The sequence below is a fragment of the Nuphar pumila genome, chromosome 1, assembly GCF_984573655.1.
Source record: "Nuphar pumila chromosome 1, dmNupPumi1.hap1.1, whole genome shotgun sequence".
Lineage (NCBI taxonomy): Eukaryota > Viridiplantae > Streptophyta > Magnoliopsida > Nymphaeales > Nymphaeaceae > Nuphar > Nuphar pumila.
The window spans coordinates 73,479,198-73,494,133 of record NC_143249.1 but is presented as its reverse complement, the minus strand read 5'-3'; the positions used below and the strand labels follow the sequence as shown (position 1 = coordinate 73,494,133).

Here is a 14,936-nt window from a genome sequence, read left to right as displayed (position 1 = left end):
AAAATCATTAAATCAAGAACTAGTAGTATATAACCCTATAGGATTCAATGAAATTTGTGTGAACTACATGCCAGAAGTAGAAGTTGTTTTAGGAAAACACAATTTACCTGTCAACCTAATTATACTCGATATGACCGAATACAATGTCATATTAGGTATGGATTGACTTTTTGAACACTATGCTAGAGTTCTGTATAGAGAAGGGAAAGTAATCCTATCTCGACTGGATACGCCGTAGGTTGAATTCTGACTGACAAGGCCTGGAATAAAGAAAAGGGTTATTTCGACCCTCAAGGCTCAGAAGTATCTCCACCGAGGAGATATGGCTTTTCTGGTCAGTGTGATCAAATGAGAAATGAAACCAACACTGATTAAAGATCTGAAAATCGTTTGCGACTTTGTTTACGTATTTTCAGAGGAACTTCCTAGATTACCTCCACAACGGGAAGTAGAATTCAAAATTGAACTGATGCTGGGTACAAGGCCTATATCGAGAGCACCTTATCAGATGACACCAGCAGAGTTAGAGGAATTGAAGAAGCATCTGCAAGAGTTGTTGGAGCACAGTTTTGTGCGACCTAGCACATCTCCTTGGGGAGCACTAGTCTTGTTCGTGAAAAAGAAAGATGGGTCTATGCGGCTATGTATAGACTACAAAATATTAAACCAAGCGACCGTGAAGAACAAATATCCTCTACACCGTATTGAGGATCTATTCGACCAGTTGAAAAGAGCAAAGGTCTTCTCAAAGATAGATCTGAGGTCAGGATATTACCAATTGAGAATAAAGGATTGGGATATCCCTAAATCAGCGTTCCAAACCAGATATGGGTATTATGAGTTTGTGGTAATGCCATTCAGATTCACTAATGCCCCAGCTGCATTCATGGACCTGATGAATCGGGTATTCAGGCCATACTTGGATACTTTCGTTATCATCTTCATTGATGACATACTGGTATACTCAGAGAATGCAGAGGAATACAAAAGACATCTTAAAATTGTTCTGGAAACCCTTCTGACACATCAGTTATACGCCAAATTCTCGAAATGTGAATTTTGGCTTGAAGAAGTCATGTTCCTTAGGCATGTGATCTCGAAGGACGGAGTCTCAGTAGAGCCAGTCAAGGTTGAGGCTGTGATGAATTGGGCACAACCGAAGAATGTCAGTAAGATCCAAAGCTTTCTGGGATTAGCAAGATATTACAGACGATTCATTCAAGACTTCTCTGAAATCGCTATGCCCATGATGAAACTCCTAAGGAAGTGGGTGAAATTCAAGTGGAATGAGAAGAGTGAAGAGAGTTTCCAGATCCTTAAGGCAAAACTCACAACAACACCAGTACTAGCTTTGCCATCAGAAAGTGGCGGATTTGTAGCATATACAAATGCTTTCGGTACTGAGTTGGGTTGTGTGCTGATGCAACATACAAAAGTTATTGCCTACGCATCACGACAATTGAAGACTCATGAAAGAAACTATCTCACTCATGATCTAGAACTGGCGGCCGTAGTCTTCGCCTTAAAGGTTTGGAGACACTATCTGTATGGGGAACAATTTGAAGTTTTCACTAATCACAAAAGTTTGAAGTACCTGTTCTCTCAGAAGGAGCTCAACATGCGACAAAGAAGGTGACTTGAATTCATAAAAGGCTATGAATTCATGATCTCTTACCATCCTGGGAAAGCAAACGTGGCCACAGATGCCCTTAGTCGCAAGGCTAGGGGAAATCTGGCTAGTTTGCTAAACATAGGTTGGAAGATGATTTCTGAGTTCATAGAATGGAGGCCTTTCTCCGACGATCAAGGCATACTCAAGATGTCTAGCCTGACGGTACGATCAAAACTGCGAGAGCGGATCATGGTTAAGCAAAAAAAAGACTCGCATTATGAAAGGTTGGAGGCATCAGTGCTGTAGGAGGACACAACATTCCAGTGCAAGAGGGATGGTAGCATATGGTTTAAGGATCGACTATGGGTGTCGAGCGATCTAGAGCTCAAAGAAGAATTATTGATAGAGGCACATAAGAGCAAGTACACCTTTTACCCAGGCAGTACCAAGATGTTCAAGGATCAACAACATGGGTACTAGTGGAATGGAATGTAGCGTGGTGTTGCAAGATACGTCGCGAAGTGCTTGGCGTGTCAACGGATCAAAATCGAGCATCAAAGGCAGGGAGGAACGATGCAGTTGATGGAAATTCCTCAATGGAAATGGGAGCATATCACGATGGATTTCATGATGGGGTTACCACGAACCCTCAAGAACCACGATGCTATTTGGGTAGTGGTCGACCGACTCACCAAGTCGGCACACTTTCTACCTATGAGGAAGGGTCAATCGCTAAAGAGCTTGACCAACCTGTACATCCAGGAGATAGTACGACTACATGGGGTGCCAATCTTGATCATTTTCGATAGAGACCCTCGGTTCACCTCACGATTGTGGGGGCAGTTAAAGACGACATTGTGAACTAAGTTGAAGTTCAGCACCGCCTTTCATCCACAGACTGACGGACAGTCAGAAAGGACCATACAAACACTAGAGGGCATGCTACGTGACTGTATGCTGGACTAGAAAGGTGAATTGGATACTCACGTGGTACTAGCAGAGTTCACCTACAACAATAGCTACCACGCGAGTATCGGCATGACGCCTTTTGAAGCACTGTATGGGCGGCCTTGCAGATCACCGGTACATTGGGATGAAGTTGGCGAAAGAGCAGTTGAGTCACCAATAGTAGTTCAGCATTACATCGAGCAAACACAAAAGATACAAGATCGACTTCGAGCGACACAGAGTTGACAAAAAAGCTATGCAGTTCAGTGACATAGAGAGCTTAGTTTCGAAGTGGGAGATGCAGTGTTTGTCAAGGTATCGCTGATCAAGAGCATTTTCAGGTTCGGAAAGAAGGGGAAGTTGAGTCTGAGATATGTTTGACTTTTCCCGATATTAGAGCGGATCGGCGAGACATCGTATCGAGTAGAGCTACCCTCCCAGCTGGCCAGAATTCATAATGTATTCTATGTATTGATGCTGCGGAAATACATTCAGGATCCTTTACATGTGATTCAGTTCGAGGACATCAGTGTGCAAGAGGATCTGACCATAGAAGAGAGATCGATCGAGATCGTGGATCGCAGTGAACGAGTGATGCAAAACAAGATCATCCCATTCGTCAAAGTGAGATGGAGGCACCATGGCTTAGAAGAATGCATGTGGGAACCAGAGGCTGCGATGAAAGACAAGTACCCTCAACTGTTTGATTGATATGTGTCACGAATTTCGAGGACAAAATTCCTTTTAGAGGTGAAGGATGTAAAACCCACGAATTTTAAGGAATATTTTTATGAATAAAAATAAGCATTTATGTGAAAGAATAGAATTTTTATAATATTCAATGCAATTTTGATGCTTGAGGGTTACTAGAGCGAACCCGGTAACGAATACTAGAAATGAGACTTGGATCCGGACTTTGGTGAGATCCGAGGATCCGACCCGGTTTGCGAGGCCAAGTTAAGGAATTCGATTATTTCAGGATGATGGTGTGAGATCCGAAGCGCATTAACTATAAGGTAGCGCGGAGATGAGATGACGTGAGAAAAACCCACAAGGAGATGCAACAATCCACCTACTAGGGAAACGTTCCAAGAAGACATAAAGGTAATCTCTTTGTAAAAGTAAACAAGTGGTGAAGTGGTGTTGTGGTAGGACGCATGGTTGTGTAGAGCCTCAACCCCAGTTCAAAACCCACGGTGCACCTACGTAGAAAGGAAAACATTTCTTTTTTTTCATGAAATCCGAAACTGAACCAAAAAGGTTAAATACAATAAAATCTACACACTTTACAACAAAAACAAAGATAACACAAGTTGTGGGGTTCGTTGCCCCTTTGGTGGAAGACCACGATTCAAAATCTCTTGTGTGCGGAATGCCTTTTTGCACATAAAGGCCACGTTTTTACCTTGTTGGAATGGTAAAAACGTGGGCCTAAAGCCAAGCCTAATTTTTTGGCTTTTTCTCCACCAGAAACATGAGAGGAGTTGCTACTCCTCTCACTTTACAAAAAATTGAAGAGAATCCCACCAAAATGGGATGAAGGGTACCAATAAAGTAAAGAAATTTGGAAGTTGTAGTAATTGTAGTCAAGAAGAGGGAGGGGTGTTTGTGGAAATGGAGGAGCACCCACCAAAAAGAATTGTGGGTTGAGGTGGTGACTTGAATTTGAAAATTTAAAACTCCCCTAAGTAGGGGGAGTTAAAATAGGGATTCAAATGGGAGGCTACAACCCACTTTGGACGTCCCTCTCTCTCTCTCTCTCTCTCTTGGTGATCGACTTCCATAGCTGGACGTGTGGGTCTTCTCCTTCGTGAAGAAGCAAGCTCCAATGTTAAGGACAAAGGAACACCATTATCGCCGGTTAACAACTCCGAAGAGGTAAGGGGTATATATCTTCTCATGTGTGTATTCGGTGTCCTGCGACACAAACATGCTGTGACACCGTCGAGTAAAGGCTGTACCTCGCAATAAAGGCATAGTAGAGGTCATCATGTGTCACGATCGGGCTGAGCCAATCTTCTTGGTTCGCCCGGATGGTGAGCATATGGGTAGTCGACATCCACGACTGAAGGACCGCAGGGACCGTGTGGTACAAGCACCCGGTCTGGAGCGTCAATAAAAAAAAAAAGGATAATATACTGCATGAACCTCGCCTTCATGACGACGGTGCAACAGACCAATAGTCTGGAACTCGATGTTTGGATGGCCTGCTCGTTAATCTACTCCGTGATTGCATGCGATTTCTTGGAATATACATAAAATTTTTATGAGAAGATATCTTGAATTCGGTAGAACCGATTGCGCATGCTTCCCATTTTCGCACGTCCATAATGATCCTACTCATGTTACTGTTTGATGCTTACCTAGTAGTATGAGGATGCTAAGATAGGATACATGTTACACACACATACACATACTTATAAAAAAAAAACAAAAAGGTAAATATACGTGGATAGACATACTTAGATAGACTACACAAGAACACTCAATGGGTTACACGCTAGTTAAAGAGAACACAAACATGTTGGGATATTGATTTCTGAAACACCCAAACCCACACAAGACAACATCAAGTTATTAGAAATGTCTTATCGTTATCATCAGACGGTCTTGATATGGGCCTTAGTTGTAGAAATAAAAATGATGGGGCTCTGTTGAGCCAGTTCACTGCTGATCAACCACTTACAAGGTCTGTGTGAACCTTGTTGCGGGCTGGTCCTGACCAGTCTGGTGGGTTCGGAGTCCGGGTATCAGGCCCGGGAGTCGTGACCGTCGCTATGGGCAGCACACACTGTTCCTTGTGTGCTGCTGGTACCACGTGCGCCAGTGGCACCGTGGCTTGGTTGGCCTAATTAGTCAGGCCTGTTTGCAGCAAGCTGAATAAGTCTGTGACCCCTCTCACAGGGCAGCACGTGCTGTCCCTGTTGGTACGCCTGATCTGCCTATATTGGGGCCATGCCAGACCTGCTGGGCTGCGGGGGAGTGGTACCCTGGTTACAAGTTAACGTGGTCAGTTTTGCAACTGTTGTCACTGTACGATCATGGCGACTATGTCGCATGCCACTACTTGGCGGAGGGCGGCAGACCGACAGGGGATCTGTTGATGTCCAGCAAGGTTTTGTGGGGATGCTGCACTGCTTGAGACAATGCAGCCCCACAACATCTCCCTCTTCTCAAACTGGTGGGTGCAACCACAAACCGGTGAGGGTGATAGACCGGATCAAGTGGTCCAGTTCCTCCCGAACCGGGGGCGACTAGGAGGTCGCTTGTTCCGGATCGCGTACGCTCATGGGGGCAACTACGGGGCCACATTGAGATAAGAGTCCATTGAACCGGGGGAGTGCCTATGGTTACCATGCGGGAGCCTTTTAAAAAGAAGAAGAAGAAGATATATATATATATATATATATATATATATATATATATATATATATATATATATATATATATATATATATATATATATATATATATACATTTGGTAAGGAATCGAGCCCATGTGCCACATGAATGGCACAATTAGTGGGTACGAACGCTTACGCCAAAACTTGGGAACAAATGTTTTAAAAGGTGGGCTCTGAGTCGAGCCATGTTCTGAGCAATGCGACCATGTTGGTGCTTATGGCACCCTAGCTCAGATGCATACAATGTGTGTAGGAACCCCGAGTCGGGTTCGGGATTTTGGAAATCCCCTGTGGTGCGATGGCTCGCACAAGAAAAATAATTAAGAAATAAAAATATGTACATAATCATGAGGTTGTGAGGTTCTGGGTATACCTTAAAGACGGTATATGTTACTGGACCACTCGTGGTGCGATGGTTCGCACATGTTTGTAAAGAAAAGGTTAAATGCAACATAAATATAAAACCTTCAAGATTCTGGGTATACCTAAAAGACGGTATATGTCACTGTATTCTCTGGGCTCTGGGTACACCTGAAAGAGGGTGTATGTTACCGGACCCATGGTCTACCTCGGAGAGGGTAGGTGGTACAAGCTTTGTGGACATTCTTATTTTTGTGAGAGCTAGGCGTCTCACCGGGTCCCCAGTCCACGAAGTTAGGGGGCCAGGACTACCAATGTGTCCTAAGTGGTAGATCCAAGTCTTCTACAGAAGTATCAAGGGTGCATCCTAATTCTTGTTCTAGCCTCTGGGGAGTTCTCTCTTCGTCACAGACCATCCTTTTTGGATATCCGTACGGCTAGTCATACGGGTTATTAAATAATATACCCCCGTATGGTCTCGGTTCAATACGAAGTCTATGCTTGTGCATACCCATAGGGTAAAAGTAAGATAAACACAAAAGGGTATTGAATTGGTCTAGAAACTTGTGCTTGAGAAATTATAGAAATTATTGATATGAAATCTGTAGAAAAGATAAAAATAAGCTCATGCTAGTATGAATGAATTTAGCTATAGTCCTATATATCTCTTGTACTGTATAATGATGTAGAAAGCATGCCTACTTCCTTAGAATAACAACAAAATACATGCTAGTTCTGAAATTAAATTGTTGCACATATTTGTACATGGGACACTGAGCACCACATATGAATATAATGCTTCTTACGCGGACAGGGGAGTCTGACCCTTCTGCTTTAAATCTTTTTCAAATAGCGAGTAAATCAGAGCATCAGGGCGTCGCTTTGGATAAAGCCAAGATATCTCATTTATTCCAGCATCTTTATGTTTAGACTCTGATCAGTTGTTAGTTTTCATTTATTTGATGTAATTGACATTTTGATCAATGAATGAAACTATTCAGTTTTTCTGTCTCATCTGTAATTCACCCAACACGTGGTTTTCTCACTTCCGCTATTTAAAAAAAAAAAATCCAAAAATTTACATTAAAATGTTGGGGTGTTACATTATATCCGGATGAGTATGAGTTAAATACATCAACCCACCAACCAAACTTATTAACATCTTCTCATTAGCTTTGACAGTTCCATCATTCAAAGATAGCTCCTCACTTATGTTCATTGGAGTAGAAAATATCTTGCACTTCTGCATCTGAAACTTCTTTAGCAAATCTGTTGCATATTTTTCTTGAGATATAAATATGCCATCAATAGTTTGATTAACTTGTAATCGAAGAAAATAGTGCAATACTCCCAAATCAGTCATATCAAATTCATGCATCATGCTGTCCTTGAATTCTTTAATGAGAGGATTAGAAGAACTAGTGTAGATAATATCATCTACATAAACACAAACAATAAGGACATCTTTACCTTTCACCTTTATATACAGTGTGGGCTCACTTTCACTTCTATGAAAATTATTTTGGTGAAGGTAGGAGTCGAGTCTACTATACCATACTCTTGGCGCTTGTTTAAGACCATAAAGTGCTTTCTTTAATTTGTAGACTTTGTCTTTATTCCCATCAACAATAAATCCCTGTGGCTGCTCAACATATACATCTTCCTCCAAAGGGCCATTTAAAAAAGCAGATTTAACATCAAACTGAAAAATTTTCCATCTCATTTGAGTTGCTATTGTTAAAATCAATCTAACTGTTTCAAATCTAACAACAAGAGAAAATGTGTCAAAATAATCAACGCCATGCTCTTGAACATACCCTTTAACCACCAACCTTGATTTGTATTTTTGCACATTACCATCTTGCTGATATTTGACTTTATAGACCCATTTCACTCCAATGGGGTCTTTTCCATGTGGCAAATCTACAAGCTCCCAAGTATTGTTCTTCTCAATAGCAATTATTTTCTCCTTCATTGAGTTCTCCCACTCATCTTTACCACATGCTTCATCATAGCTTGTAGGTTCTGCAACCATAAGAGCAAAGATACATGCTTCATAAATATCTGCTAAAGAACGTACCTTCCTTGGAGGAGTGTCTGTATCAGAACCAGAACTTCCACTGCTACAACTAGGATTGCCAAATGTACCCTAAGTAGGACTCCTTGTTGGGCTACATGTTGGTGATGATGGAGGAGACACCATATTCTCATCTTGCACTGTATCTGGCACATCTTCTACCAAAGGTGATTGCTGAATTTTTTCATTAGTCCATGACCAAAAACTGTTCTCATCAAAAATCACATCTCTACGGATGATTAACTTCTTAGTGATAGGATTATATAACCGATAACCCTTTGTTTCATCACTATATCCAACAAAAATACATTTCTCACTTTTCTTATCCATTTTACTACGATCATCAGAAGCCAATAAGGCATAGGAAATGCAACTAAAAAATTTCAAGCCACTTACATTAGGCTTACGACTCCACCAAGCCTCATATGGTGTCATATCACGTACTGCCTTTGTAGGAGAGATATTGAGGAGATAAACTGATGTTGCCACAGCTTCTGCCCAAAAATCATTTGAAAGCTTCTTCTCATTTAGCATGCTTCTAGCCATCTCCACCACAGTTTTGTTCTTCTTTTCAGCGACCCCATTCTGCTATGGAGTTTTTCTCACTGTCAATTGCCTGCGAATGTCATTCTGCTTGCAAAACAAATCAAACTCATTAGAAAGAAATTCTCCACCTCTGTCAGTTCTTAGGACCTTGATTACATGGCCACTTTCTTTCTCCATAAAAGTTTTGAACTGCTAAAATTTTTCAAAGGCCTCCGACTTCTGAACAAGAAAGAACACCCAACTCATTCGAGTAAAATCATTAGTGAACATCAAAAAATATCTACTCTTGTTTAAAGATAAAGTGTTCATTGGACCACATATATCTGCATGAACCAACTCCAATGGTTGCATAGCTCTCCATGCTTTTCCAACTGAAAATGACACTTTGTGTTGTTTTTCATAAACACATCCTTCACAAATTTCATCAACACAAGCAATGGAAGGCAAACCATATACCATATGTTTATGACTCAGCAATTTTAGCCCATTAAAATACAAATGACCATATCTTAAATGCCAAATTTGAGAATCATCATTAATAGGAGCAACTAATGCATAATCATAGGCAAGATATCTCTAACAGGAACATATTATTTGAAGTCAAGTATGCCTTAGCAATTACCGTACCAGATTTTCTATATCTTATTTCACATGTATCATCATCAAATATGCATGAATATCCCCTTCTCAATAATTGCCCCACACTAAGCAAGTGGTGTCCCAACTTTGGAACATAATAAATATCATGGACAAGTTTCTTAATACCTGACTTAAGCTGAAGTGCAATGGTTCCTTTGCCTGTAATCTTCACATAATTGTTGTCACCAAGCCAAACTTCTGATGTGACTGTTTCATCCATAGTGCGGAATAGGGTCTTGTCTCCTGTCATATGGTTGCTACATGCACTATCTAGAAACCATACATCAGAATTATTTTGTCTTGTATCCATAAAGGTAAGAAATAAGTTACCTTCCTCTTTCTTTTTTTCAACAACATTGGCTTGTTCTTTTTCTTTGTCCCAACAATATGCTTGTGGATGTCCATATTTTTTGCATTTGTCCTTGTAACTCTTCTTCTGCTTGCCTTTATCTCTATTTTCTGAATTTTGGCTACTTGATTCACTACGACCTCAACCTCAACCTCGGTCTCTTCCACGACCACAGAAACCTCCTCGGCCATTACCTCTACCTCCATTCTTCTGGTCAAAACCTTTGCTAGAGATCTCCACTTTGGTTTGAAATGCTTGCTCAACATTTTTTTCTATAGACCTGGTCATTCTTTCCTCATGTGCTAAAAGAGAACCCATTAGTTCATTAAGAGAATAAACTGATAAATCTTTAGACTCTTCAATTGCAGTAACCACGTGATCAAATTTTGAGAGAAGGCTCCTCAAAATTTTCTCCACAACTTTCTGATCAGAAACACTCTCACCAAAACATTTCATTTGATTTATAATTCCAGAAACTCGAGAAAAGAAAGCTTGTAAAGATTCACTTTCTTTCATAAAAAGAGTTTCAAACTCTCTACAAAGAGTTTGCAATTTAATAACGGTTACCTTGTTGTCTCCATGAAACTCCTGTTTCAAGATAGTCCAAGCTTCCTTTGACTTGGTGGCACCGGCAATTTGAGGAAATATGGACTCAGCAACAGCTTGTTGTAACACTAACAAAGCTTTGGCATCCTTCTTACGAAGCTCCTTATCATCTGCTTCCGCAATTCCATTCTCAACCAAATCCCACAAGTCTTGTGATACAAAGAATGTCCACATTTTTTTATTCCAAAATTCATAATTTTGTCCATTAAAAATAGGTATCAAAGATTGAGAGAGATTAAGGGTATTTATACCATTAGCCATATTGAATACCAACACAATTACCTCTAAAAAAAAACTTCAAACAAACCTTGATGACGTCGAAAGATCAACAACTACGGCAACGATCTTCTCACCCACGGCTACGCCCAGCACGACCGAAACCTGACTCTGATACCACACTGTAGGAAAAGCATATGAAGAATAAAATGTCAAAGGAAAAACTTCTCTGTATCTCCTGACGTTAAAACATACAACTTAAATAAAACAAAAAAAAAAACAAACACTTGGTGGGCATTCCCACTTAGCCACATACACACCATCTTAGGAGAGTGGGCATTCCCACTTAACCCCTAAACCCACCTACACACCACCATTAACTCAACTTCCTAGAAAAACTCCAACTAATAAAATCCACTAACACCACTACACGCATAACCCACGTTCATGTATGGATGCATCATGGGTTTTGCATCAAACTTTATCAAAAGGTTTGGGACTGGATCTCTCTTCTCATAGTAGCAACATGCGTGGGCACATTGCGTGATTTAGAAAAATATTTCTGAAAATGTCTGAATATGATTTTTGATAATGCCTATCATGCTAGTTGTTTTCATAAATAAATAGAATCGTAAATTAATTGTGTAAGGGAGTAGTTTTCTTTAAAAAAAAATTGTGTATTTTTACATGTTTACATAATTGCAGCTTACATATGATGGAAAGTCAATACCTTTACCTTTCAATCGTTCCATTCTCAAGTGGTCAACAGAAACTCACAAAATTCTCAACAAGGCTCAACTTCCAGATAGTGTGAGCTTCTATAACATCTTTGGCACATCATTTGACATACCTTTTAATGTTTGGTATGTCTAGCAAGCATGCTACTCTTTTAGATGTTTCTTCATCAAAAAATAGATGTCACATTTGGATTAATGCAGCTATGGATATGAGAGTTCACCTAACGCATGTTGGAATGCATGCGTGCATGTCAGAAATAAGTTTCGTATGGATTACGCTTGCTTGAATGATTTTATGGAAAACAGTTTTGTATAATTGATGCATGAGGAAAATAAAGTTTTGTGCACCATAAAATGATATTTTTCCTAAGTGATTAGACTGAGTTTTCTTGAGAAAAACTTTCTTTTTTAACTTGATAATAATTTGAAAAGGTTGTTGATAAAAATAATAAAATATTCATGTTTGCTAAAAACTGTTATTTAAAAAAAGTTTTGTGAAACTTATGAGTTTGGACACATTTTTTTATAATTTTGAATAATTTCAAATTTAGGGATATTTTAGAAAAGTGTTCTGAAAATTTTGGAAGTTCACAAATTTGTGTATTCTTTGGAAAAAAGGTTTCCTGAACTTTTGAAAGTTTTAGATTGCGTATATTTTTTCAATAGTTTCTAAAATATTGAATAATTTTGGATTCAATTTATTCTTTAAATAAAGTTTTTCAAAAATCAGAATATTGGTATTTTCCTATCTTCTTTATAAATGCTTTTTAAAAACTAAATTATTTATAGAGTTGGGTGTATCTGTTTTTAAAAATTTTGAGGTTTGGTAAATTTGTAGATTTGTTAGAAAAAGATTTTTAAATTTTTTCTCTAAGTGCATAATTTTGTTTTAGGTTTGGTGCCCAAAGCTATGACGTACATGAGTCAACCCGTGTACTTAAGAGTTGACCCCTAAATGCTTCACAAGTTTTTGGGCATACTCGAGGGTTAACTCATGCTCCTGGGAGTCAACACTTGTGCTACCTGGCAGAGTCAACTTTTGCAACCAGAATATGTTTTTCTTGTCGGTTGAGTTTGGTAAAAGGCTATTTAGCTTGGTATTGCATGAGTCAACCCTAGATTAGGCTAATGAACTTGTGTTTGATGTAATTCTGGGTTGAATTCATCAGTTTGAGTTAGGTGGTCCGATGAGGGACCTAAATCATGTTGAGATGCATGGTATAATGCATGTGAATGAGATTATGATTTTCATTATAGATTTTTTTATCCTATATATATATATATATGATGTGTAAATATATGGTTGGTTTATGAACATCATGTGTTCATGTAGTTACTAGAATCATTAGTGACATTCATCAAAAAATGAATTTATATTTTGCGCATAACATTATATTAGTGATTATAATCATGATAGATGTTTGCAAATGTGAAGGTTCAAATGGACTACATATCATGTTGTGGGTTTTGTAAAAATGTGTGTTTTATGAATTTACCCTTAATAGTCATTTTAGACCTTGAGAAATAAATTGCCCCATGTGTGAGCCTACTATGGATGGCAGTGAGCCTGAGCTTACTGTGGTTTTCGGCATGACCCATTTGAACATGATGTTGTTTTTGGACGCAAGAGTGACCCCAAGTGTACAACTAAGTGTTGACACAAGAAATTAATAATCTCATAAGTTAAGAACTTGGTGTAACTTGTTGGGCAAGACCCTGTGTACCTGAAAAGTATGATGAAAATTTAATTAATAATGAATATTAATTAAGTTGAACCGAGTTATATAGGGTTACACTTTGAAAAATGGGGTGACCTATAAATGGACTCGGCTCGTTGAGCGAGTAAGCACCAACCCTGTGGAATGTTAAGTTGCTGACAAATTCTTTATTATCAATGGTAGCTTTTGGACCCCTTCTTGGTCACTAAGGGTTGTCCTATCCCTAACCATAGTGGCTTACGGGGCGAGAACTCCTTATGGAGGAAGTCCAGCTATGTATGCTAGCAGTAGTTCCCTATGACTTTCTAAGAAAAGTAATGCTTTGATGAAGGGTTTTGGACTCTTGTTGTCGGTGTAACTGTGTGCTATTGGGGCTAATAAAAGATAAAATCACAAGTGTTTGAAAATACACCCCATGTAGACCGGTGAGCCTAGAGTGGCCTAAGCACTGGTGCTCCCGTGATAGAATTGTACTTAATATCAAAACAAGTAAGTGTAATTGCATCATGAAGAGCAAAAGAGAAAAGTTAATGAAAAATTAATAAGCTATGTTCATGCATTTAGATTATGCATATGTGTTGTTCTCCCTTTTGGATAGAGGTGGAGCCCAGTCAGATTCCACAGTGAGTCGGGTACAGACTTGGTTGGAGTCTGACTTGGCTGTGACCTATCCATTCAATATTGTGAGATGGGTGGTCGAGTTTTCAGTGAGATAGTGCTTGGTCTCACTCCCTACAATTTAACTTTTCAAGTACCCATGAGTAGGTGGTGTCGGTTGGTGATGGATGCAGATGACCTTGTAGGCTTTGGAGCAGAACTTGTACTCTTCTATTCTTAGGACCGCCGTGATAGTTTTGGGTCTGTTTGTGTTTTGAGACCCCTTTATATTTTGAAATATATTGTTGTAATCCTCTCTAGATTGTTTTTGTAAACAATATTGACATTTGATCGAATTTTGTATGGAATTTAGAAATATATATATAAAATGGTTTTGTTTCGCTGTGTAAATGAGATTCTGATTATAAAGTATTTTCTTTCCATCACTAAGGTTTTAAAAAAAAGGAGAATTTAAAATAGTTTATCTTCCGCTTTGTTTAAAAAAAAAACTTTTAAGTAATTGTTAATGTCTTTTAAGTTATTACTTTAAACTGCAAAAAAAAAATCGAAGAAATCAAAATTTTTATTTTTCTGGAGTTTTGATGGATAAGAATATTGGCAATCAAATTAATTTTAAATTCAAAACAGATTTTTACAAAAATGATAAATAGAAAACATATTTCCTGCTGTGTCTTTTCGACCGAGAAAGCTGGGGTTAGGCTGACCCCTACCAGTTATACAACCATAACATATGGGGTTCGAATTTGCAACATCCCAACACATGTGACATGCACTAACTGCTCCTGCTAGACAAGCGAAGGCCCCATTGGTAAAATAATTCCTGCTGTTATTTTCAAAGGGTGTTGTGTGTTCTCTCCCTGAAGACAGTCGTTAACCACAGTGCATGTTCGGAGGTCCCAATGAGCGCCACATATAAAAGCTCGTGGGGCTTGTATCCCCGTGTGTGTCAGCATCACTTAGCATCAGAATTCGGTGCGGTTGCAAAGACTTAAGTACCCTTTCCTGCTATTCTCGCCATGAAACGATGGTTTGAGAAAATGATAAAAATGTCCTCCATTCAAAAAAAAGGGAACAACAGTTCAAAAAAAGGACAAAAATATCCTCCA

General features: G+C 39.2%; 1 protein-coding gene across 1 annotated transcript; it reads right to left on the bottom strand.

Annotated features, from left to right (window-relative positions):
• Nucleotides 1–10,082: 10,082 nt before the first annotated feature.
• Nucleotides 10,083–10,715, bottom strand: LOC149849032 (uncharacterized). The gene has a single exon (XM_090006595.1). It carries the CDS (start codon nt 10,713–10,715, stop codon nt 10,083–10,085), a length of 633 nt encoding a protein of 210 aa, XP_089862721.1.
• Nucleotides 10,716–14,936: the final 4,221 nt, after the last annotated feature.